General features: G+C 38.9%; 1 protein-coding gene across 6 annotated transcripts in view; it reads right to left on the reverse strand.

The window, feature by feature from the left end:
- The window catches only part of DOCK10 (dedicator of cytokinesis 10), a 293,328-nt gene that overhangs the window by 128,946 nt on the left and 138,143 nt on the right, over nucleotides 1-26,239 (reverse strand). For all 6 annotated transcript variants that reach the window (XM_081241945.1, XM_081241942.1, XM_081241941.1 and 3 more), the window contains 2 exons: nucleotides 25,910-26,029; nucleotides 12,221-12,310 (listed from right to left, as the gene is read on the reverse strand). In XM_081241945.1, coding sequence (XP_081098071.1) covers nucleotides 12,221-12,310; nucleotides 25,910-26,029 — 210 coding nt within the window. The remainder of the gene's footprint in view (nucleotides 1-12,220; nucleotides 12,311-25,909; nucleotides 26,030-26,239) is intronic.

The raw sequence follows: 26,239 nt of genomic DNA on the forward strand, positions 1-26,239 counted from the left end.
AACCATAAGTGTAAATCATTTTTAAACTATTTTGTCTGAATTATAGAGTAGCCTAAATTGCTACCTTTGTTGATTTTAAATTGAAAGTGAATCAGGGTATTTGGTTTGTCTTTTCAAAATGCATTGCACTAAGGCAACTGAACAAACTTTAAAATTAGACTTTCATAAATCACACCTGTGCCCAATCTGGGGACCTACACTCTAATTTCCCAGCTAGATGTCACAAGTATTTTGTCAGGACATAAATAATGGATGGTACTAAAAAAAACCTTGATAATATTATGATCTACTTGTTATTTTCATGTAAGTCATAAAATCTGGGCTTTAATTCAATGAAACTGAAATTTTATGTTCAAACTTATGATTTTTTTTTTAATTTTTATACTCCAGGGTCCCCGACTTATATTTCTGTCTTTATTCACTTACCACCAAACATTGTAGGATGACTTTTATTGTGGAGAAGATTAGAGGAAGCCAATTTAGAATGGGAACCTTTTTACATGTTTGGAAACAAGACTGTTATTCTAGGGATTTGAGAGACTAGAAAATAAATTTCTTCAAGGTGACTAATGTGAAACATAAAAATATTTTGTTTTCATTGTTTTCAACAGTGTTTTCCATACACATTTTATTCTAATGCCACTAAAGAGTAAATGCATTTGAATTTAGCTTAATCAACATTTGTACGTTTATTATCTTTACTGTCATACATTTAGTGTTAAAAAAAATAGGGTGATCCATTTTGTTCTGACTATAATAGAAAAAAATCATTACATCTAAGACTAAACTATATAAAGGACAACAGATTTTGATATCATTTTTCCATTAAATTCTTGAAGTTGCAAAATAAATATGGCTCTTCTTATAAATTTACTTTTAAAAAGTACACACAAAATGAAAAGTCCCTTAACTTCCAGCAAGACCTTCACTAGTGAATTAGGAGCCTCCTTCTTCAAAACAAAAACAAAAATCTTTTATTTGCACTAATTTTATTAAGAAAGGATTAAGATCTTTTCTTAATTTGGAGAAATTTTTATAGTTGTATTTTCCCTAATATCTGCCAGTAACTGAAATTGTGCATGTACCCTTGATGTCACAGCAGAGGGGTTACTTCTAGATTGAAGGAAACTATGTTTACCGTGCTCTGGTCTAAAGTTAACAAATGCATTAGAATCACTCACTTGCTGCCCAATGAATCAGAATCAGAAAACCGTATTCATTTTTACTTAATTTATTTATACATTCAAAAAAAAAAAAAAACACCTCCGAATCATTTACTGAAAGACTCATTCTTATTTCTGGGTAAGATGAACTGCACCTTATTCTACATATGAGATTCAAACAATTTGTATAAAGTACAAAGGCATTTTGGTTAAAAGAATGGTTTCTTTATCAATGTACACAACATGCAGTCCAAAATTAAACATAAAGCGTATAAAATTATTTCAACCATAGAACAAATGAAATTCCATGTGTTTTCTTCAGAAAAGATACATTTCATTCTTTTTAGATATGTTTCATTCAGTTAACAAAATGGGGCAGCATGAAATACATTTGAAATCATGGCCAGCCTTCCTCTCCTCATCATTTTCTTTGAAATGCCTAGGACCCACGTTGCTTAAAATCACTTTTACTTCTCGACATGATGCAGCTTCTACCTTGACTATTTATGATTTTCTCTCGAATTAATTGAATGCCACTTGTCTGGGTCCAAATGGTAGATGAGGAAGAAGAAATTCATTTTCAATATTATACTCACTTGGTCATATGTTGTTTTTCATAGTTACAAAATTTTGCTTCTTAAGAAATTAAGCAATATTTCGGTACATTATTTAACAGTCTCCTGAGCTATTTTTAACTTCAGAATGCATAGCTTATTCTGCCTGAAGAGTTCCAATAGTTTTACTGGTTTTACCCTTAAAGCACTTTCTAGGGATGGGCTTCCCTGGTGGCGCAGTGGTTGAGAGTCTGCCTGCCAATGCAGGAGACATGGGTTCATACCCCAGTCCGGGAAGATCCCACATGCCGCGGAGCGGCTGGGCCTGTGAGCCATGGCCGCTGAGCCCGCTGAACACTTTCTAGGGAAAAGGGACAACAATATACTAGCACCCTCTTTGATAAGATAACACATCTTGCATCTCTTCAGTGTTCAACCCACTGTAATCGGGTTGTGATCAAAGCATCTGAAACTGCTTTGTTAAAGAACCACCAATGGCTGTGAATTACCCAATCCAGTGAATTACCCAATCTTGACACATTTTGGCATTTTACGCCATTGGCTCACTCTGGCTATTGACAGTTTTTTGTTTCTGAGAAATCAATCTCTCCTTGATTTCTTCCTACCTCCCGGTCCACTCCATCTCCACCTCCTGTGTTGGGCCCTCTTTGCCAGCCCCTTATGTGGGAGCGTCACTCAGTGACCTGCCTCGTGGCATTCGTGGGCAAGCTCTTCCAGGCTCAAAGCTTCAACTTTCAAATCCAGAGCCAGTGCCTACTCCTTCCTTCTACGTTGAGACCTACATATGTATCTTCTTCTTGGATATCTCTCTCTGCATGTCAGCCGGAGAGATTACCTTACTTGCTTCATCCATCCCTGCTTGAGCAATCTGTACTTTCTTCTGGGTACCTTATTTAAATTACTGGCACAACTATCTGGCTGATAGCCCAAGACAGAAACGTGGGAGTCATTGCCAATATAGTCCTCTCCTTTACTTTCTTTTCCGTCCCCAACTCCTGTCAATTCTATCTCCTTAACAGCTCTTTACTGTCACCACAACCATGCTGCCATACGGTAGCACAGATCTTTAACCCAGCTGGGCTATTAAAATAAATAGTCTCCTATCTGTCCAACTTCCCTTCAGTGTTACTCATCCCCACAAGCCAACCAATCCATTCTCTGTCTGCCTTTAGTTGTTTTTTCTAACATGTGAACCTGACCTTGTTTCTCTATTTTACAGTAACACTCCAAGGGTTCTTGTTAGTTGTTTTGCAAAAATCTGATCATAGGCCTGTCATTTCCCGCCTGGTGCTGAGCTCTTGACTATGTTACATCCAGGTGGTATCAGTAGCTTAGTAAGTGATAAATGTTGGTGAATAATAAACCCAGTCCAATCTTTCATGCAGTGGACAAGGCCCTTTATTTCATACACTTTGTATGTGATCCACAGTAACAATATAAATCAGCAAGTGAGGAACTTTCTATATAAAGAATTCAACCATTTGGAAAGATGATCAACTCCACCCAGCTAGACTGGGAGTAGCAGTTTCTGTGTATATCTAAAGGGGCAGCTTGTTTAAGTCACTGAATTTGCATTTACCTCTAGGACATGAGAAAACATAATCTGGTAATTGGATAGGGGATTGAGAGGAGAAATTTAGGGCTGAAAAATGTGTTACTCTGAGCTTTATGATTATTATTATTTACTTCCAACTTTGAAATTAACCTTGTTAATACTTACAATTTGCTGCATGAAGATAAATCTATAGAATTCCCATCACTGGGTGTATCTGGGGTTGTGTTTTAATATTGTAAGAGGTTTACTCTGGAAAAAGGTAGACATTTTTGACACTAATGATAAGAATTAAGAATGGATGTGCCCATAAAAAGAAAGAAACAATTAATTTGCTCTTTCAGAGGCTTTAATATTCCCTTTCTCTTCCTCACCATCTGCCTTACTGAAATGCACGTCAAAGTTCACCCAAGAGCTGATTCTGTTTGACTTGAGCTGTATTGTGCCCCTAGTTCCTGATGATTTCCTTCCATCAGATTTACAATACATCATTTCTGAAATATATTTCTCAAGATACTTGGGGGGAAACAGAATTTCTCCATGGTAAAATAAACTTGGGAAATAATTCATTCCATATTCCCTTCTAAGGCAGCCGTAATAGATGTTAGCTAGTTAAAGAATCTGTGTGTGTGTGTGTGTGTGTGTGCATGTGTGTGAGACCTGTGAACATCCTACAGCTTTCTGCAAAACACTCTGTGCCTCTATGAAATTGGTGTCCTGCTCTGATCTCAACCATTTTTTCTCCTGGATTTTAGTGTGCACTTTCTATGGAAGCCTAGAGATTTCAACAACATTTATCCTGTCTTCTTTGAATCTAGTTTGTTTTCCCTATTCAGTCTTGGGTCCTGTTTTCATTATTGTTTTAAAATTTGTATTGGGGTATAGTTGATGTACAATGATGTATTACTTTCAGGTGTACAGCAAAGTGAATCAGTTGTACATATACATATATCCACTCTTTTTTAGATTCTTTTCCCATATAAGCTATTACAAAGTATTGACTAGAGTTCCCTGTGCTATACAATAGGTCCTTATTAGTTATCTATTTTATATTTTTCCTGGAGAATTCAACTATTTCTGGTCTGGAAACGCTGCTTAAAATCCAAACTTGTCTTTGCCTCAGTAACTTAGTACTTTCGGGATGAGGACAGTACCTCATCATTCTGTGCATGTGTGTGTATACAGACATATTTGGATACAGAAGTATATATAGATATTTTGCTTCCATTCTTTTAACGTTTCCACAAATCTAAGTCCTCAAGTGTCTTGTGCCTTGACCAAAGTGAGACTTGGATTCTTGAATTCGTGACTTACTCCTCACTTCTTCATTATTCTACTCCTGCTGCAGCTTGGTTTCTAGAAATTACAGGGGGCTTTGTTGGCAGAGTAACTTGCTACCTTAGTACTTAGTATCTCTCTCAGCCATTCAGGTGAAGCTGTCCCTGGACCCTTGCTCTCTGTTGGGCCACTGTATTATTCTCAGTTCTCTGCTCTCTCATCTTCTTTGTTAAGAGAGACCAAACCAAGAGCTTAGTGTTAATTAGTGTTTTGTGTAAATTAAAATGAAAACTTTGCTACAGAAGTTTTGCTTAAGAAGTCTGCACCCTATTCATAGATCCCTTTAATTGCTCCCCTGACCCCAGTGGGAGGAAGTGGTGCTTGTTTTATCACAGAAGTGTTTCATATTTTTTATGGTTATAGATGTTGATTTTAAGTCATTTATGAGGATCAGATAAAGACATGGCTCCCCAGTTGTTATTTTCCAAGAGTTTTCATACAATTGCTATATTTATTTTTAGAAACATAGCATTGGCACTATTAATATCCTCACTTAAAGATGGAGAAATTGAGGCAAAAAGGTTAAATGCTTGTCAAAATGAAGGACATATTCCCTTATGAACAGTGGAAATATCCCCATTAGGTCAGGCTATTAAGTGCATGGTTTAAAGGCATTTTTCAAAGGGTCAGAGGTAGCAAAGTTGGTAAGAGCATGGACCATGGGGTTAGAGAGATCGGGGCTTAATTCTGGTTCTGTATGTATTGGAGCAAATATTTAATTGTTCAGGACCTGCTTCATAGGCTGTAAAATGAGGTAGTAATACTTATAACACAGGATGTTCAAAATATATATATAGAATGTTGCTGAACTCTGACTTGTGTTAGTTTAATCTAAGTGTGAAGTGCTTTAGTGGATATTAAATACACCTATACTCTTATTTTAAAAAGGAAAGAATGCCTACTGCCTTTCCGAAGAGGCTCAGAACTGTCAAAGTAGAGTGTAGAGGGAGAATTCAAAACTAGTATTGAACTCCATGTGTTTAAATGAGATTCATGCCAGTTTGTTGCCTAGCAACCAGGGTATTTGTCCTTGCTGCCCTGTGGGGAGCCGCAGGGCAATTGAGCACAGGGTAGACTAAAAAGATTGCTTAGTGCAATGCAGCAGCCACTGTAAGGGAAACATGGGTTTCTACAAAACCCTACAAATATCAATGAATTCATTTCAGTGCCGGCTTACTCTGGTTTCAAAACTCCAGCCAATGTTTCTCAAAGTGTGGTCCACTGACTACATGCATCAGGGTTACAAAGCTACAGTGGGGTGGTTAGGAAGAAGACTGAGACAAGTGTTCCTTCCAGAGGGCAGCTATAGCAAAGCACACATGGGCAGTCGGCATCATGGTTAAGAGGCCAGGAGCCAGATGGCAGGGGTTGCAATGCCGGACCTGTCTACTCCCAGTTGTATGAGGCTGGACACGTTCCTTAATTTTTCTATGAAAGTTTCATCATCATTAAAAGGTGATGATGATGATAATGACGAAACATATATTTGTAACTACTGCAAGCAAAGGGCTGAGAAGCGTATCTGGCGCAGAGTTAAGTAGTCAATAAACATCAGCGGCTATTAGCTATTGAGGTCAAGACTTTTTGCCAGCATAATTCTCTGGGGTCATTTCTCAGTCTTAACCCATCTCTCTGGTGACCCCTTTCTTTCTATCTACTGTCTCCAGGCTCAACTATTCATGTTCCACTATCATCATGTAATGTTTGTCTTCTTTCTATCCTGAGGCACAAGTTTCACTTTATCTCCATCCTTAAAAACAAGTACAACTATGGGAATTTCCACAGGGTTTTCATGGCTAGTGATCCAGAAAAATTAGCAGGGAATAAAAGTTTCTTCCCAGGCTTTCTCCACTTTCTTTTTTTTTTTTTTTTTTTTTCTACTTTAGATCCACACAGTTGAGAAAAACATGGTAAGAAGATTCATTCATGTTGCCAAGACTGAGGCTCTGCCCTGAGATTTGGAATCCAAAAGTTTGGCAGTTACCTGGTATCTGAGGTAAAAGGCATTCCACCTGACTTCTCCTTAGAGAAGTTCTTAAGAGAATCGAGAAGCAGAGGGTGGAAGTGAGTAAAGGAGGAATAATCCCAGCTGCAAGTGGTTGGAAGGAAATTAATATAGCAACAAAGGTGAAGGTGAAAATTCCTCCTCAGGAGAAATAGCAAGACATATTTTGTGGCCAACCTGTTCTCAGCTGAAGTGGACATTCTTAGAGAACTACAGAAATAAAGGGATCGATTTGGCCATTTAAAGTCGTGGTGCAGAAGCTCATGAAAATACAAACAAAACTAAAGGCCTCTAAGAACCCTAGAATATCCTTAGAAGTGTCCAGTGTTGTACTGATCTAGGTTTCAGGCCATCCTTTCCCCCGGGGAAAGGAGCTAAACTTGACACCTTGGTTGGATCCAGAGATTGGGGTGTGGTTTCTGATTAGGTTCTGGGATTTTGTCTTTGAGCTGATTGGCCCTACCCCAAAGGCTTACCAGGCAATAAAATGAGCAGTGTTAAGAGGCAAAAAAGCTGAAGTAGGCTGGCAACCAAATCCAAGGCCTCGAAAGCCTCAGGTACTAGAGACCCACAGGGGAGAGCTAAGAAACCCTGGTTCATGTGAGAGCAATTTTCCACAGCCTAAAGGAGAGAGACTGCAGAAAATCTGGAACACACAAATACTCTATATACCCCAAAAGAGGTGCAAGGACCAAGAAAGGAAAGTCCCGAAAATCATGGAAATGTTTATAAGTCTATTCAAATTATACTATATTACAAATGATTAAGAATGGATTATGTCAGAGCAACCTAATTGGCTTCTATCATGGACAGAGAAGCCCAGCAGATAGAATCATAAAGCAAAACACATATGGAATTTTGATCACTCCATATGATATTTTCATTATCAAACTAAAATAATAATAATAATAAAAGAATCTGATGAAGTCTCTAAGGTGGCTACCTAATAACTTGAAGAATAAAGTTGGATTTTAACTTTTGGAGACAATTTTAGGAAATAGACTCAAGTTGCTTCCAATTCTGGCAGCATTTTTGGATATATTCTAAGTAACTTTTTTTCAAAATACTTTTTAGTTACAGAAATTTGTTTGTAACATCACAACGATACAGAATATATACACTGAAAATCAATTTCTACCTCCTTCCTACAATCCCAAACTTGTGAGGTAACCAATGTTATGAGTTTAATGTGCATTTTTTAATACTTTTTCTAGGCTTACATAACATATTTACATATTCACATTTTTTTTAACTCTCCAGTGATATACTGTGTATTCTGCAACTTTCTTCTCTTAACAGCGTCTCATGGACATTCCAGTTAATACACTTAAATGTATGTAATTTTTTTCGGTTAGTTATTATTATAAAATATAGATGTGCCAAAATATATTCAACCCCACCCTTATCAACTGATATTACAAATTGTCTGGTGCTTCAATACTCATGCTTGTAATTGTATTTTTATGCTCTAGTGTTTGGTTTGCTAATATTTATTTTGCATACTTATATGTATGACTTAAAAAGATACATTTGAATATCTCAAAAGGCTATAGACGTGTGAGAATTACAAACACTGTGTTATAGTGTTTATTTCCCTATAGTCTTACTATCACTAAATGATATTCAACTTAAATTTTTCTTCATTCAGATATTATACATCATTTTTGTTTTAATTTGTATTTTTATGATTACAAGTGTAGCTGCGCAAATTTTTTTGAGTTTTTTAAAATTAATTAATTTATTTTTGGCTGCGTTGGGTCCTCGTTGCTGTGTGTGGGCTTCCTCTAGTTGCAGACAGCGGGGTTTACTCTGCTTTGCAGTGAGCAGGCTTCTCATTGCGGTGGCTTCTCTTGTTGTGGAGCATGGGCTCTAGGCATGAGAGCTTCAGTAGCTGTGGCACGCAGGCTTCAGTAGTTGCAGCACGTGGGCTCAGTAGTTGTGGCTCGCAGGCTCTAGAGCGCAGGCTCAGTAGTTGCGGCACACGGGCTTAGTTCCTCCAAGGCATGTGGGATCTTCCCAGACCAGCACTCGACCCCTCTCCCCTGTATTGGCAGGCGGATTCTTAACCACTGCACCACCAGGGAAGCCCCGTAGCTGGGCAACTTTGTACACCTCATGGCCAACTTAGTCTGGAACTCCTGCTCTTTTTGAACTTCCTGCTTCTATCTTTTTGCTCATATTTTCTTGGGTTATTTACCTTTTTCTTATTAACTTGTAGAATTTTGAGTATTAGAAATGTGTGTGGGGTGGTGTGGCAAAAGAACATGAGTTGCAAATGAGTTCACTAACTATTTTCTTTTGGCTTGATTTATGTTCCATTCATCATAAAAATTTAAGACTTTTGTTAAATGTGTTCATTTTTCCATAACTTTCCACTAAAAAACTGTTTTCCTACGTTTTTATAAATTTCGTTTCTAAAATTAAGATTTTAAAAATTCATCTGGAATTAATTTTTACATGTACTGTGAGATACAACTCTAACTTTATTTTGGTCCAAAATGGATAGCCAACTGGTATTTGTTGAATTGTCTACCCTTCCCCAGAGAATTTGAAGTGCCATATTTACCATTTACTAAGTAACCATATGCACTTGGAACTGTTTCTAGATACTCTGTTTCATTTCACTGGCTTATTTTTTTTAATTTCAGAAGACAGGAAAAGATGGAGTATGTCTCTATTTTTTAAAGCTAACTTTTCTCTAATAACAAAGGAAAAAAGAAAACTAGAGCCAAAATTTCACTTATGAATATAAATGCAAAAATTTGAAAAAAATTAGCAATTCTAATGTAGTAAAATATGAAGGTAATAGTATAACTTGAACAAGAAAGTTTATACCAGAAACACAAGTATGAATTCATAGGAGAGCAACCTATTAATTTTATTACAGTGATAAATTCAAGAAAAAAGTTATTATGTCAATAGGGAGAATATGAATTTCACAACATAGGGTAGCCTGTCTTTATAAGCACTGTGGAGACCAAGGAAGGCCCTTCTTAAACATGATAAAGACCAAGAAAGACCCTTCTTAGACAGTTCTTTTGTACTTGAAACTGTCATAAAACACCAAATCAAGAATAAGACAATATGCCTGATGTTAGCATTATTATTCAATATTGTTTTAGAGTTATTAGATAATAAAATAAGATAAAAATCAAAGAAACAATATACTTATTAGAAAAAAAGAAATTTAAACATTGTTTGCAGATGATGTGACTAAACACCTAAAAATTTTAAAAAAAACTATTAGGATCAGAGAGTTTAGTAAGCTAGTTATCCATATTTGAAAATCAATAGCTTTTAAAAAATATCAGCAATGAACAGTAAGAAAAGGAAATGGGTTTTAAAAACTCTACTCGCGTTTGCAACAAAACTGTAAAATACATAGACATAAACTTAACAACAAAGTTAAAGGTCTTTATGAAGAAAGTGAAATATTTTAGTAAAGAACACATAAAAAGACCTAGTTAAATATTCCCTGTTAGGAATTCAATATCATAAACATTTCAAATCTTACCTAAGTCAACACATATTTCCTGCAGGACTTTTGCAGACCTGGTCTCAATGATTCTGATTTGCTTGTGTATAAAATGATTTATCAACTCTTTTTTTTTTCTTTTCTTTTTTTAAACAGTGATGCCCTACTAGATATTAAGACTTCCTCTAAGGCAACTGTAAACAAAATATTATGGTACTGACGTAACATTTTTAGCAGTAAATGTGAAAACAGTATACTCAGATATCCTAATGTTATCTGAATTTGCACTTTTTTCTTTTTTTTTAACCTTCTTAGGAGGTGGGGTAATTCAATGTGAACTTTGAGAAAATAAATATGAAATGATAGAATTGGGAAAAAAATGGCAAATCTATGGCAAAGATGATCTGGATTGAATAGTCCAAAATAAAATATGTATAATTAATCAGATTAGGATCAGTATGTACGCTAATAAAGCTAGCTTCTATTTGCACAAATATGTTTAAGAGCTGAGAAAGGGTTTTGCTATTTTATGTAGCTTCATTTAAATCCTAATTGGGATACACTACTTTCTCAGGATTAAAGACTGCATTTAGATCCCACTACTTTCAGTCTGACCTGTGCTGGGCTAAATGGTATCATTGCATATTCTGTAAAGGAAGGACTGACTTCGTTTATTCATCCAATATACATCTACTAAGTAGCTGTTAAGTGTGGGCCCAATCCCTGCCCCAAAGCCACCTGCAGTTTGGTTAGAAGAAGTAGCAGTTTTATAGGCCCCTCCTACACCAACTAAATGCAAGTAGATGCTACACCAACAGACTTTTATCAGTCCCTTTAAGCTGCCCACATGGTTTTCCCATTAACTATTTCTATAGTTAATACTTGAAAGAAATATCTCTCTTAAAATAGAAACTCTGTTATCCAAAATTCTCACATACTATGGCCTTTCCTACAACTCAATCTAAACAAGGAAAATAAAATTAAATCCTTTTGTTAAGAATACTCAAATAAGGATTAATCTCCAAAATATACAAGCAGCTCATGCAGTTCAATATCAAAAAAACAAACAACCCTATCCAAAAATGGGCAGAAGACCTAAATAGACATTTCTCCAAAGAAGATATACAGATTGCCAACAAACACATGAAAGGATGCTCAACATCACTAATCATTAGAGAAATGCAAATCAAAACTACAATGAAGTATCACTTCACACCGGTCAGAATGGGCATCATCAAAAAATCTACAAATAACAAATGCTGAAGAGGGTGTGGAGAAAAAGGAACCCTCTTGCACTGTTGGTGGGACTGTAAATTTATATAGCCACTATGGAGAACAGTATGGAGGTTCCTTAAAATCTAAAACTAGAATTACCATATGACTCAGCAATCCCACTACTGGGCATATACCCTGAGAAAACTATAATTCAAAAAGAGACATGTACCACAATATTCACTGCAGCACTATTTACAATAGCCAGGACATGGAAGCAAACTAAGTGTCCATCGACAGATGAATGGATAAAGAAGATGTGGCACATATATACGATAGAATATTACTCAGCCATAGAAAGAAATGAAATTGAGTTATCTGTAGTGAGGTGGATGGACCTAGATTCTGCCATACAGAGTGAAGTAAGTCAGAAAGAGAAAAACAAATACCGTATGCTAACGCATATATATGGAACCTAAAAAAAAAATAGTTCTGAAGAACCTAGGGCCAGGACAGGAATAAAGATGCAGACATAGAGAATGGACTTGAGGACACGGGGAGGGGGAAGGGTAAGCTGGGACAAAGTGAGAGAGTGGCATGGACATATATACACTACCAAACGTAAAATAAATAGTTAGTGGGAAGCAGCTGCATAGCACCGGGAGATCAACTCGGTGCTCTGTGACCACCTAGAGGGGTGGGATAGGGAGGATGGGAGGGAGACGCAAGATGGAGAGGATATGGGGATATATGTATACATATAGCTGATTCACTTTGGTATAAAACAGAAACTAACAACATAGTAAAGCAATTATACTCCAAAAAAGATGTTAAAAAAAAAGAACTAAATGGGAGGAAGCAAAGCTTTATAAAATAAAGGATTGGAAGCATTGCATTTACCTCTCTCACCAGTAAATTTTCTGCTTTGTGTTCTGCATCTTCGGGTACTGTTGAGTACAATGTTCGTATGTCCCAAGAAACTGTGGCAGTCTGAGAGGAACAAGGAAAGGAAATTAAGCCTTCCATCTTAAAGCACTGAGCAGACCACTATACCAAAGTCACAGTAAAGAAGTGTATGAGATCTTAGCATTTAAGGATAAGAAAAGACAGAGAAACTTCCATAGTTCTTACTAATTTAATCTCTAGGAAGGAAGATTCAAACCTCTTTGGATTACCACCACTGGCATTACAGTTAGTCCCCCCTGCTCCATGGTTTCAGTTACACATGGTTAACCAGGGTCGAAAAATATTAAGTGGAAACTTCCAGAAATAAACAATTCATAATTTTGAAATTGTGTGCTGTTCTGAATAGCATGATGATATCTCAAGTCGTCACACTCTGTCTGTCCCCACCATCCCATCTCATCGACATCTTCAGGGCTCCATGACCCAGGATGACCCTCCTTCTGATGTATTGTCAGAAAGTTAATAAATAGTAGCCTAATACTATGTCACTACATCGTTCAACCCACTTCATCTCATCACCTAGGCATTTATCATCACACATCATCACAGGAAGAAAGGTGAGTACATTATAATAAGATATTGTGATAGAGAAAGAGACCACATTCACATCACTTTTATTACAGTATATTGTTATAATTGTTCTATTTTATTATTAGTTATCATTGTTAATCTTTTACTCTGCCTAATTTATAAATTAAACTTTATCATAGGTATGTGCATATAAAAAAACAGTATGGATAGATAGAGTTTGGTACTGTCTGAAGTTTCAGGCATCCACTGGGGATCTTGGAATGTATCCCCAGTGTATAAGGGAGGATTACAACACTGTATTGCAATTACTGTTTTATCTGTGAAGCTCATAATTTTAAGCTGTTTCCTTCCCTGCAGAATACAAAAATTTGGGCATCTGTATATTTTGACTAGTTTATTTATATTGGTATCTCTTTTGTTTTAATGCTATTGATAAAATACATTTGAAATGAAAAAGAAAACCTACAAGATCTGCATTATTTAATCCTACTGTAAACAATCTCTTGAATATCCGCAGGGTAAATTTAGCCCCTTTCAGAAACCCTGTGTGTGTGTGTGTGTGTGTGTGTGTGTAGCCATAATTACAGTGGGAGAGAAGAAAGGGTATTCAGTAAATCTGGACCTTGAAGAAAATAAGTCATGTTTTTAGTGTCTTTATTTTCACTGAAATAAATAAAACATTTTCAACTTCAATGCTAAACAAACAACTTTTTAATTAAATGAATATACATTAACTAAAAATATAAAGAATCTCTTAATATAAGACATTTAAAACAGAATTCATAGATTGTTTCCCCTGTATATATCTTATGGGATGCCATAAAATGGTAACTTTCCATTAACAGCCACCAGCTTCCTTTAGTCTGTACTCCTTGGCGATTACAAAGATGCTGGGATGATGAGTCTGTTAACATACATGGTACCAACAGTTGAGATCTTTTATTTTGTACATCCCCAAACCCACAAATGATTCATCAGCATTTCTAAAGCACAAAATAAGGTTCATTTGAACTGTTCTAGATGAAGGGCATTTTTTTCTAGACCAATTATTAAAACAGATGAGAGTCTTAAAACCCATACTTTTGGGAAGGAGAGGGGTCCAGGGAATTTAGTCTTCTGAGGTCACAGCTGCAGCTGCAAGCTCTGCCACCAAGGGCAGCATCGTTCTTTTTCTTCCAATCCTAGCCTCATATTTTCTTCAAATCTCCTATTTTCTTCACTCTTGATATAAGCTCCTCGTGGGAAAGAAATTTGGTCTGTCTTGTTCATCGCTATAACCTCAGTGCCTGGTTGGGTGCTCAGTACTTACTTGTTGAGTGTGTTGAATGTGTGTGAGTATGTAAATGTGCATTCTGTGTATGCGTGTGGTGTGTGGGTGGTGTGCGTCTGTGTGAGCTTGTGTGGTTGCATGTAGCATGTCTGTGTGAATGTGTGTGTGTGATGTGTGCCTGGTGTGATTATGCAGGAAGGTATGCTGTACTTGATAGCGTGTGTCTGTATGCATGGCGAGTGTGTCTGTCATGTGTGAGTATGTATATACGCATGTGTGAGTGGGTGTAGTGTGTGGGTGTATCTGTGTGTGGGGGCGTGCACGCATGTACGTGCATATTGGGAAGATGGGATTTGGACACTGAAACAGGAAGAATGTCATGTGACTCTAACAGGATCAGAGGACAAAAGTAATGATCAGAGGACAAAATATAATAAGAAAACAGTAATCAAGATACATTATATAGCGAAAATAAATGCTCATCTTGAAACACAGATATAGAGCCCCTCGGTCAGCGCATCTGCCCCAGGATTTGACTGCAGTTTGTGTGAAGAGAGTTTGGAAGTGCTCACAGGACATGGCTGTTGATTTAAGCCAAGTATAGATACACGCACAGGGAACCATTACCTCCCACGTGAAGTGTATTGGAGCCAATTTAGGATTTATTATTATCTAGATTTTACATTTTTGATTCCTTTTGAATTTCCTTTTGCTAGTTGCATCTTTTATGTTAGTCATTCTGTTAGAGGATAAACAGTAAGTAAACTCTATTGAAAAGTTGGAGTAGAAGATGAAAATCCATGCCTAAATTGAGCTTTGGGGATTATCGCTGGATTTCAATTATCTGGGGATAACTTATTTCCTGTTTGGACAGATAATTTGCAGATACACAGTGTAACGATGCGGTTTCAGGGAACACTACATATTGTGATCTACTGGCAAGATGAAGGATTTTTGTCCTCCAATTGAAAAAACTTTCTATATTTCAGTCATTATTTTATAATAAAATTTTTATATAAAAAAGCAAAAGATTCCTCTTTTTCATTATCCACCACAGTTTATTGATTTCTTGCCTTTTAAAAAAATAATAGCTGCTTTAAAATACTCTAAGTCTGATGGAGAGTAAAGGGGCCCAAAGTTTAGTTTTCTGTTTAGTTATACCATAACCTATCATCCCACTAAGATCAGTACTCTGTGGTATAGTTCAATAGAGTGAATACTGAGCTGGTTTAAGAAGCTTTTTTTTCTTAATGGTAGGTTTCTGGAAGGTGGGCTCAGGTTTCCAGTAATAATAATTACATGACTACTTGATTTGTGATGCCATGATTAGGGTCCCAAATATACAGGCTAATGCTCATATTCAATGTATGAGATTGGAAGTTCCTTCAATTTGGGGTAATAAAAATCAATCATAGGTACAATGGTTATGTGTGATCCCTGATGACCTCTAGTTATGAGATGATGTTGATTCTTTGCTAAATAAGGCATCTGGGGCTGAATCACCCTCATGTAACCAGGTGATAAATCTGAAACAATATTTTACAACATGCACATCTAATACCTTGCACAGAGTACACAAATACAAGAAAAGGAATACATGTATAATAACATGCTATTAACCTCAGTTATAGTTTGTCATACTGCTGGAGAACTTGAGTGAAAAAGCCGAAGACCTCCATACAATTTCAACTTTAAGAACTGTATTGCTACTACTCATTTTTGATTCCTTTTGTTTTCATTTTTTAATTGAAGTATAGTTGACGTATAATATTACATAAGTTACAGGTGTACACAGCATAGTGATTCACAATTTTTAAAGGTTCTATTCCATTCACAGTTACTACAAAATACTGGCTATATTCCTTGTGTTGTACTATATACATCCTTGTAGCTTATTTATTTCATACATAACAGTCTGTACCTCTTAACCCCCTAACCCCATCTTGCTCATTTTAAATTTCTTTCATGTATCTCTGCTGAAGCAAAAATAAATCGATCAAATAGGAAAAAAGTATACAGAGTCATATTTGTTAAGTAGGGGAATTAGCATGGTTACAAATAATTGCTTTTCTGAGAATTAGATGCTTTCAGACCACTACAAATTGCCTTGGCCACAACAGACTTCCTGTTCTCTTTACTAAACCCTCTGGTCGACGATCACTAGAGCTCAATAGCATGAGACGGATCCGAGACTGCACTGGAACTCAGCCGAGCTCCTCATCGGGTGGGAGAGTCTCATAAGGGCCTATTGTCCAGAGATGAGGCATTTGGAAATAAAAACTGTCCTTTTATATATGAAATGAGGCATGCAGGCCTGTGTTTGTAGTTTCAGGTCCATGACATTCAGACGTCCTCCACGGCAGCCCTGACACTTTCTGATTCTTTCTACTCTGCAGTGGGTAGTTTTTGGGGCTTTGTCACAGCTACCATTCTGGTGGCTAAAATGACTACAGAAGACTTCATTCCAAGCACATAGGGGCCATTTCTCAATTGGCCAAAGGCCACTGTCAAATTCTAAAAAATAAGTTGCTTTTCCTATGTTGGAGCTGAGCAAAGCTCCCTCTGACGGTATTATAGATCCCAGCTGCTCAAAAAAGAGGACAAAAATGATGGTGTTTAGAGTAACCCATCAATCTGAGCTTGAGAAGCCAGCAAGCCTCACAATAAGGGCTATTAACTAACACTTTGTGGTCAATTCCAACATAAGCCTGTGTTTAAAAGTAATCTTCACCTAAATTTCTCAAATTAAAACACTGATATTGGTTTTTATCCGAGTAGAGCAGACACTTATACTACATATGTTGCTTGAAAAACATTTTTTACCCCATTCAGAAGAGTATTGTGATTTTATTTTTTTACATACATGAGAATTCACATGAATACTTTCATTGTGCTTTAAGGGAAAGGTCCTACTTTTGCTGAGGTTAAACTGTATGGGAAGTGCACCAATAGTGAGCAGTTGCCCATAACTGGACCCTAGTCATCATCCAGCCAAGTCAAGCACGGTGATTCATCCATCATAGTATTTAAGTATATAATTAGGGAACTTTGGAGACCTGCTTCAAGACATTTTAGTCTTGGACAGGCAAACTACTGAGCAAGTCACTTCCTTTCTTTTTTCTGTGCTTCATTTTCCAGGCTCCAAAATGTGTCTCACCTCCTCCATGGCGGTAAGGATGAAACGTTTTACATATGGAAAAATGTGAGTATTAATAGAACACACTGTTCCAACAACAGGAATATACTTATTGCACCAGGGTCTCCCCTTGGCAAGGACTCAGAGGTTATGATCTAAGCTCATTCTCCTAGGAGGTACGGTGAAGAAGCCTGCTCTGTGTGAGGCCTGCAGATATGGCCCCATGAGGAGCAACAGGCCTAAGACGTGAGCCAACCCACCGCAGCCAAGCCGCCAGGGCACCTTTTCCTGTGGCTGCGGGCATTCTTTCTTCCGCACTGGGCTCACGCCTGCACATACCTTGCCCATTCTCCTCCTCTCAGAAAACCCTTTTCTTTCCTTATTCTTTCCTAATCTCATCTCAGGTTTGACAAAGATGCCACCTTCTTTAGAAAATCTCCTCTAATTCATCCAACATACATCTTCTCTTCTCAGAACTATATGATTTACTGTCTGTATTACCCATGAAGTCTGCAGCTTAACTGTAGAATATTGTGGACCCCAAAGCTCTGCAAGTGATTAATTCAGCCAGTCATTTTACGTGTGTGTACTTTTGTATGTAAGCAAGCCACATTAAATCTGCTTTGGTGATAAAATACAACTATACATGAAATGTTTTGCCATGTTTTTTATTGTGTCTCTGGTATACTTTGTTATCCCTTTTAAAGAATGAAGTACTTGAATGCAGACATGTGTCTTTATGATTTTTTTTGGTATCCTGTCTCTGACCACCTGCATGATCCCTACCTTAATGCTTAGAACAATCCTTTTTTAAAAAAATAACACTGCTATTGAAATATAATTGACATGCCATAAAATTCACCCTTTTAAAGCGAGTTCAGTGGTTTTAAGTCTATGCACAGGATTATGCAATCACCATCACTATTTAATTTTAGAACATCTTCATCACCCCCAAAAGAAACCCCATATCCACTAGAAGTTACTTTCCTTTCTCCCTTCTCCCCAGCCCTAGGCAACCTTAATCAGCTTTCTGTCTCTATGGATTTGCCTACTGTGAACATTTCATGTAAACGGAATCATACCATGGGTACACTTTTGGGACTGGCCTCTTTCACTTAGCATAATGTTTTCAAGGTTCACCCATGTTGTCAGTACTTCATTCTTTTTATGGCTGAATAATATTCCACTGCATGGATATACCATATTTTGTTTATCCACTCTTCAGTTAATGGACATTTGGGTTGTTTCCACTTTGGATTATGAATAATGAGGCTATGAATATTCACATAGAAGTCTTAATGTGGACATATCTTCCTAGCACAGTCAAGTCCACAGCAGTCTCCACATATCCTTACTGAATTAAAGTAAGCTCTCTAGAATCCCTTCTCTGCAATATTGTAATGGTACCACTCACTGTGGGATTCAGGGAGTTAATATTTTCCCCAAGTCATGCACCTTATTTTTCTAAGAAGCAGTAGGCTCAGAGCACGCTGTTTAGACAGAAACTCCAATAGCAAAAGTCAAGGTGCTTATGTTTGATTTCTGTCATCACAGTTACTCTACATGCTTGAATATGAGCCTTTCCAAATCTCAGCTTCATTAGCTTGTAAACGAGAGCAATATTATAACTAAGAATAACCTAGTTTGAGAAAGACTCTTACTTAGCTTTTAAATTGCAATCACAGTGTTCTTGCATGAACACTGAGAGCCATTTAAAGTCTGCTTTTCAGGCTAAGAAGCCAAGGATTAAAAAGAGGTTGACATTCTTATAAAATGTTAGGCTGTGTCTCAGTAAGAGATGCAAGAAGAAAAAAATAAATGATCACGGCCTTTCTGCTTTTCCATTTAAAAGATATTAACGTCTTTCTGCTTCCTCTCACAAAATGACCCATGTGGTTGAGCCTGGAAGTCCCCACATACTAGTTGCTTTTTATAGCTAAAAACATGCTATGAAAGAATAAATGTTAAGAAAGCACAGTTCACGAAGTCTTGTTAATAAGCCATGAAAATTTCAGGATGCATTGGAGAGCCCTGAGACTCTACTTCTGAACTACTGATATGAAGAAAGGATTTGTGAAGATTATGTTAACTCTCTCGACAGGCTATTTCAGATGTTCAATGTAGACCTTTGACTTTGAAGATGCCACTGACCAGTGTTGAAAGTCTAACCTTTCAAGCGGCAGTACTGTTTCCTGTTCATGTCGGTGTCCTTGCTGTCTACAGCAAGTAGCTCACAGAAGGTGGGCCAGGAAACTGAGTGGAAATAGAGCAGTTTGACAGGGGTGGGCGGTATGGAAATACAGGTGATCAGGTGGTCTTTCCACAGCGTCAGTATTGCTTTTGGACCTCTGAACTTTCTTCTTTAAGATTTTTACATCTTCCAGAAATGATGCCACTTTAGGCTTTCTGTATCTTTCTCTCACCAAGAAACTTATTTCTGCCTTTCTCAATTTTTGTTCTGCTATTTTGTATCAGTTTCTCCTTCGACTGAAACACTCCCCGATATGATTCACTGTGTCCTTGAAACTTTTTTTTAAAATAGATATTTATTGGAGTATAATTGCTTCACAATACTGTGTTAGTTTCTGTTGCACAGCAAAGCGAATCAGCCATATGCATACACGTCCCCATATCCCCTCCCTCGTGAGCCTCCCTCCCACCCTCCCTATCCCACCCCTCTAGGTCATTGCAAAGCACCGAGCTGATCTCCCTGTGCAAACTGTTCTTTAGCTCTTGTTTTCCTTTCTTACTCTCCTTTCCTACTTCGTGAAGCCACAATCTGGTGACTAAGTTCTTTATTTTTTGGTCTTAAGTTTCTATTACTACCAGCTTCAAAAAGAAAGATGAGAAAAACAAGAGTAGCAAATACAATTACTGAAGGAGTGCATGGTTTTGAAATGAATGAGTTAATAAATGCATCTAGACCACTTATTCCAAGTAATTATTACGATGAAAGCAGTACAGAAGATCACACTGCTTTTTCCCAGAACCCACGCACCAGAGGAAGGGTTTCTACCTCGTGGGCCAAGAAAGAGGAAAATGCTTCTACTTTGTTTTCTTAATCTGGAAGAAGATGATTTCAATTCAATGTTCAACAATGTTTATTGAATGCCCATGAGCCAGACATCGTGTTGGGCACTTAAAATACAGATAAGAATTGACTTCTCCCTTGCCTAGTAACAGAAAGCAAGTGAATAAGTACATGGTGCTACAGGGAGGAAATAAGCCTTTGTTGATAGCAGCTAAGTGCCAGTCACTGTATCAGATGGAATGAGCCTCTGGGGAAAGGGATCTGGATTTAGCGCTGTTTTTTTAAGGTGATGTGTTAAGTTGTGTCAAAGAGGAAAGTATCATATTAATGATCTCAAGAAAAACCAATGACTTCATTCTCTTTATTCTCAAATTTCATTTCAGAATAGGATTTTTGGTTCCTAAAGGTACTCAAAGTTATATTCTAAAATAATAACATACATGTGTCTGAAAGACAACTCGTGAAATAGATATTCATTTTCCACCTGCTTGGTGCCAAGTGCCATTCTAGTTGCTGGGGGGTCTTACCATGATCAAGGCAGGTACATCCTTGTCCTGCTTGAGGTTACTCACTGATGGTGAGAGAGTGAAAAAGCAAACCAAGATCTTCCTTGGTAGTGGTAAGTATTATAAAGAGAAGCAAACAGGGGGATGTGATAGAGTAACACAGGGTGGAGGTGGGGTAATGCAGGGTGGAAAGCAGAGATGGTTCTTTGAAGAGGTAGCATTTGAACTGAATCATGAATGGAAGACACGAACCAGCTGTGCGAGGGGTGTAAAGGCCCCACAGAGGGGGCGGGCTGGGCAAATGCAGGGAACACAGAGAACGCTAGGTATCTGTGTAGTGACCAAGGGAAACAGGCCTAGGAGAAAATGGCTCAGAGATTATCAGGAGCCAGGTGAGAAGCTGGATTTGACTCTAAAGGCAATGGAAAACCACTGGAAAGTTTTAACTAGAGGCGTAGCATTATCTGACTTGTATTTCCAAAAGCTTCCATTGAATAAATCAATCAAGGAAAAGAAGGATGCAGGAAGACCAGTTAAAGACCACTTCTGGGGATCCAGGCAAAAAAGGATGATGATGGCTCGGGCCAGCAGTGTGAATGGAATCCTGTCTTAAAAAATAATCTCCTTTAAGGGGTATAGAGGCCCAGGTGAAGACTTTGTTTCTTGCTCTTTCTTTTCTTTTTTTTTTTTTTTTTTGCAGTATGCAGGCCTCTCACTGTTGTGGTCTCTCCCATTGTGGAGCACAGGCTCCGGATGCCCAGGCTCAGCGGCCATGGCTCACGGGCCCAGCCGCTCCGTGGCATGTGGGATCTTCCCGGACCGGGGCACGAACCTGTGTCTCCTGCATCGGCAGGCGGACTCCCAACCACTGTGCCACCAGGGAAGCCCTCTTGTTATTTCTTAACCATAAGCATTTGGAATCAATTTTAGTTTTCATCCATATTAGGGCACACACTCCTTAAACACAGGGCTTTTGTTTTTCTTGTCAGTCTCTCTTGTCTAGAAAGTGCTGCTCTATATTCAGCGCCTTGTGGGTGCTGAATAAATATTGATTAAACAAACCAAATAATGAATCATGTCTCCTGCAAGCGTGGGTGCTTGGTAACACGGAAACACAGAAGTGAGCTAGATTCTTCCATCTGTGGGGCACAACTGGGAAGAACATTGGAGGGAGGGCGGGGAGTTTGGGGCCGCTCCCCTCCTTCCATCCTGAGATGTTTTGGGATTGGAGTGGCCACTCAATTACTACCTCCCATTGGGTGCCTGGGGGCTGTGCATACATATCCCAGAGCATCCTTACCCATTGCTTAAGGATGGGCCTGGGAAACGATACCCTAGCCAGGTGAACAGAAGCCTTGCTGTTGGCGAGCAACACCCCTGAAATGTGATGCAGGCTGTGGATGGAGCAGACTGTGTCAGAGAGCATTTAAAGAAGGGCTTTACTCCACATGGAGGGAGAGGAAACCCCCCCAAAATGAGCATGGTTGTACTGTATAGTGGGGATCCCCAAACTTCTTCTGTAAAGGGTCAGATAGTAAATCTTTTAGGGCCCTCTCTCTCTGCTGCAATTACTGCACCTCTGTTGTAACTCTGCAGCTGTATCATGAAAGCAGCCATGGACAACAGGTGAATGAATGGGTGTCACTGGGTTCAAATAAAACTTTATTTGTGGATACCAAAATGAGAATTTCATATAATTTTCATGGGTTATAAAATATTCTTTTTTTCCCTTCAACTATTTAATCAATTCTATGAAGAAAATAAAACAGGGTAGTGTTTAAAAAACATAAAAACCATTCTTAGTTCATGGGACGTACGAAATTAGGTAACAGGCCACCCATGAGCCATTGTTTGTCAACCCTTACTCTGTAGAGTAGGAAAGCAGGAAACCAATCCATCTGAATGTTGTTCAAAAACTGGCAACTTTACGTGGTAATAATATTTAATACTATCCTTTTGTTTGTCAAAATATCATTTCGTGGAAATGAAAATTTAGCTGTTTGTCTAATACAATATTTTCTGATGATACGGTGGCATCAAATGTCTCTTGAGCACCTGCCAATTGGGAGCTATGCTCCCAGCTGGTTCCCAGCTTCTTCTACACCCTGTTATGTGTTCTCCGTGCAGAGGCCAGATGAGCTTTTAATAATATGCACCAGGTCACTTGTTCCCCTTCTTGAAACACTCCAGTGACTCGCCACTTGCCCTTCAAATAAGATGCAAATGTCTTATCTTGTCCTTGCCTGACCTCAACTCTGACCACTCTGGCTGTCCACCCATACCGCTCTTCAATCTCAGACCTCTCCTGGGCTTTCGGAGCAGCTTCCTGCAGCCCCAAACCCTCCTTCCTTCCCTAGGCTTTAGCAGGGTTGGTCTTCTTTGGGAATTCAGAGCTCAGCTGAAACGTCGGCTTGTCAGAGGTGCCCTTGAGCATCCAGTCCAGCTCAGTTCTTCCCCTCCTTACTTCTATTACTTGGCCCGGTTCATTCTTCATAGAACTGGTCTTCATCTGAATTATCTTGCTAATTACTTACTTACTTAATTTTTTTTGCCTGATTCCTCCCACCAGAAGGTAAGCTTCATTAAAACAAGGAAATTTCTGTCTCATCACTGCTGTCTTCCCATTCTGAGATATTTTAATACCTAACATTCGGTATTATACCTTATATATTTGTTGAATGAATAAAGGAAGGACATCGTGTGAGGGGTGATAGAATGTTACGTTCAGAATTGTGCTAGTATTTTACCCCAGTTGGGAATGAGGGTGACTGTGTATGACAGGGTGGGGGGTTGGGTTGGGGAGGAAGACCATGGCCTTGAGAAATGGGCAAGGACCAGATCATGGAGAAACCCTCGGGAAATACTACAGTGTTTGCCCTTTGTTTTGAAGGCAATGGGGGTGGCCACAGATGGGTCTTAAGCAAGGCCAAGATAAAAGGATTCAGTGCATTTATTGGCATGTTTACATTGGGAAAATAACAAAGCACGTTATTATATGCTCTGTTTACACCATTAAGGACAGCAAAGGACACAGAGTAATCAGACCAGTCTTAACTTAAATGAGTGTGGAAAGATGCCAAAAAATGAATTCGAATTCAGTACAAATGCTACATCGCATCTACATGCCTCCATTCTCTTCTTGAGCTGGGGGAACTTGGAGGAGCTTTTGATGTATTTCTGAGTAACAGAGCTAGAAGAAAAGGGGCTCCAAGTGTCAAGTTGTTTGTGTGTGTGCTGTTTGACAGAAAGAGACTGTTTCAAGGTTTGCCCTCGGTCTGAAAGAAAATGAGGATGTGGAATTAAAAACTAAAACGTGGTTCAACTTTGTGCTTGCAGCTCAGGCTCCGTGGCCTGGTCCGACCACGCAAACGAGATTTCTGTCCGAGATAAGCCTCTTTTAAAGTGTGTCAAACACTCAAGCGAGAGACATTTAAAAGTCTGAAAAACAGATGGGAAGAGTGTCTTTTTTTTTTTTTTTTTTGCGGTACACGGGCCTCTCACTGCTGTGGCCTCTCCCGTTGCAGAGCACAGGTTCCGGACGCGCGGGCTCAGCAGCCACGGCTCACGGACCTAGCCGCTCCGCGGCATGTGGGATCTTCCCAGACCCGGCCACGAACCCATGTCTCCTGCATCGGCAGGTGGACTCTCAACCACTGCGCCACCAGGGAAGCCTGGAAGAGTTTCTTTTTTCCTGTCTACAAATCGTCTCCTTTCTTTCCATCATTCTTGGTACTTGGAACAGAAAATTGTTGACTTCCACACACCTTCTTTTTTATTCATTCATGGAGAATGGTGAAGAAAATGAACCTTTAGAAGCCAGAAGCTAGATAGGTCCCCAAGATAAGAGAAGGAATGGACGTTTGAGGCTGCTTGAGGAAGTGGAAGCCCTGGGGCCCCAGCAACTCGTCAGAGGTTTCCGCAGACAGTGGCTGTGCCACAGGTTACCTCAGAGCTGCCTTTTCATCTGCTTTAAGAAGAACTGAGGGGCAGGACAGCATTAAAGACGCAGATGTAGAGAATGGACTTGAGGACATGGGGAGGGGGAAGGGGAAGCTGGGACGAAGGGAGAGAGTGGCATGGACATATACACACTACCAAATGTAAAATAGCTAGCTAGTGGGAAGAAGCTGCATAACACAGGGAGATCAGCTCGGTGCTTTGTAACCACCTAGAGGGGTGGGATAGGGAGGGTGGGAGGGAGACACAAGAGGGAGAGGATATGGGGATATGTGTATACATATAGCTGATGCACTTTGTTATACAGCAGAAACTAACACAACATTGTAAAGCAATTATACTCCAATAAAGATGTTAAAAAAAAAGAAAGAAATTATATCCAACCACACACACACACACAAAAAGATGTTCATGTTTGTGATGTCTGAGACTACCTTTCTCTTACAAAAAAAGGAAAGGTTACTATCTGCTTGTGGTAATATCTGTTTATACAGATATTCACTAACAAACATGCTTCAGATGACCACGGATGGAATGCTTGGGACACATGGGTGCTCATCATCCATAACTTTACTGTGTTTGTCTCCAAAATGAATTTCTTTTTTATTCATTCCCTGCACTACCCTCTGGAGAGCTCTGTGTGCCAGTGAGCATTGTCCTAAAGGGGACACATCTCAGATCACAAATCCTTCCGTGAAGATGCGCTTGCCTACCTTTCCTTGCCCACAAGGCTAAACAAGGGACAACCATGATTAAGGGTGATTTTTAAGACCTACACCTTTTGTGCCAAGAGAGTCCCGCCTCTGCCTTTGGTTGGTTCCAGTTGCTTGGAAGCTTTCAGTTGCAAATGGCCTAAGGGAGGAAGTGTTCTGTGAGGCTAGGTAAGTGGTTAGAAACCAAGATCCTGGCAGGGACACAAGTACCACCTGGAGCCAGGCAGCCCCCCATGCCCTTTCCATCCCAAGTGGCCACAGTATCACTGAGCCTCCAATCTTCCAACTCTAGAAGGCCCTGGGCACTTTCTATTGCTGGATATGCATTCCATCTGTGATGCTGGTGATGTAGGGTGCCCACAGGAAGAGGGCTGAGCTCCCCAAATCTATAAGGAAAGACAGCGACACAGTGTGGGAGGATGTACTATCACCTTGTGGGGCCCTCCTGAACTTAGATGGCTTGAAAAGACAACACTTACTGAAAAGTCATCACTGGGGAAGAATAGGAGATCTCGAAGGGGATCATTCTGGTAGGTCTTTTCAAGTTCTTCAATGACAGTTTCATAATCCAAAGGCTGGAGAAGCCTGGGCTTTTCTTGCTGTAGACAAAGAAAATATTGTATTAACCACTGAAACAGAGAATCTTGCTTTTTCTCAACATCTGGTTGGATTTCATTTCTTAGAATCACCAAAGCTTTGATATCGTGCAACCCTTCTAAGAGAGTCATGGAGGCTCCAGGCATTTGGGGCAAAGCCACATAACTATTATTTCCAGATCTGAAATAATATGAGAAGATCTTGAAATACCT

The sequence above is a fragment of the Mesoplodon bidens genome (assembly GCF_964165515.1).
Source record: "Mesoplodon bidens genome assembly, chromosome: 8".
Classification (NCBI taxonomy): domain Eukaryota; kingdom Metazoa; phylum Chordata; class Mammalia; order Artiodactyla; family Ziphiidae; genus Mesoplodon; species Mesoplodon bidens.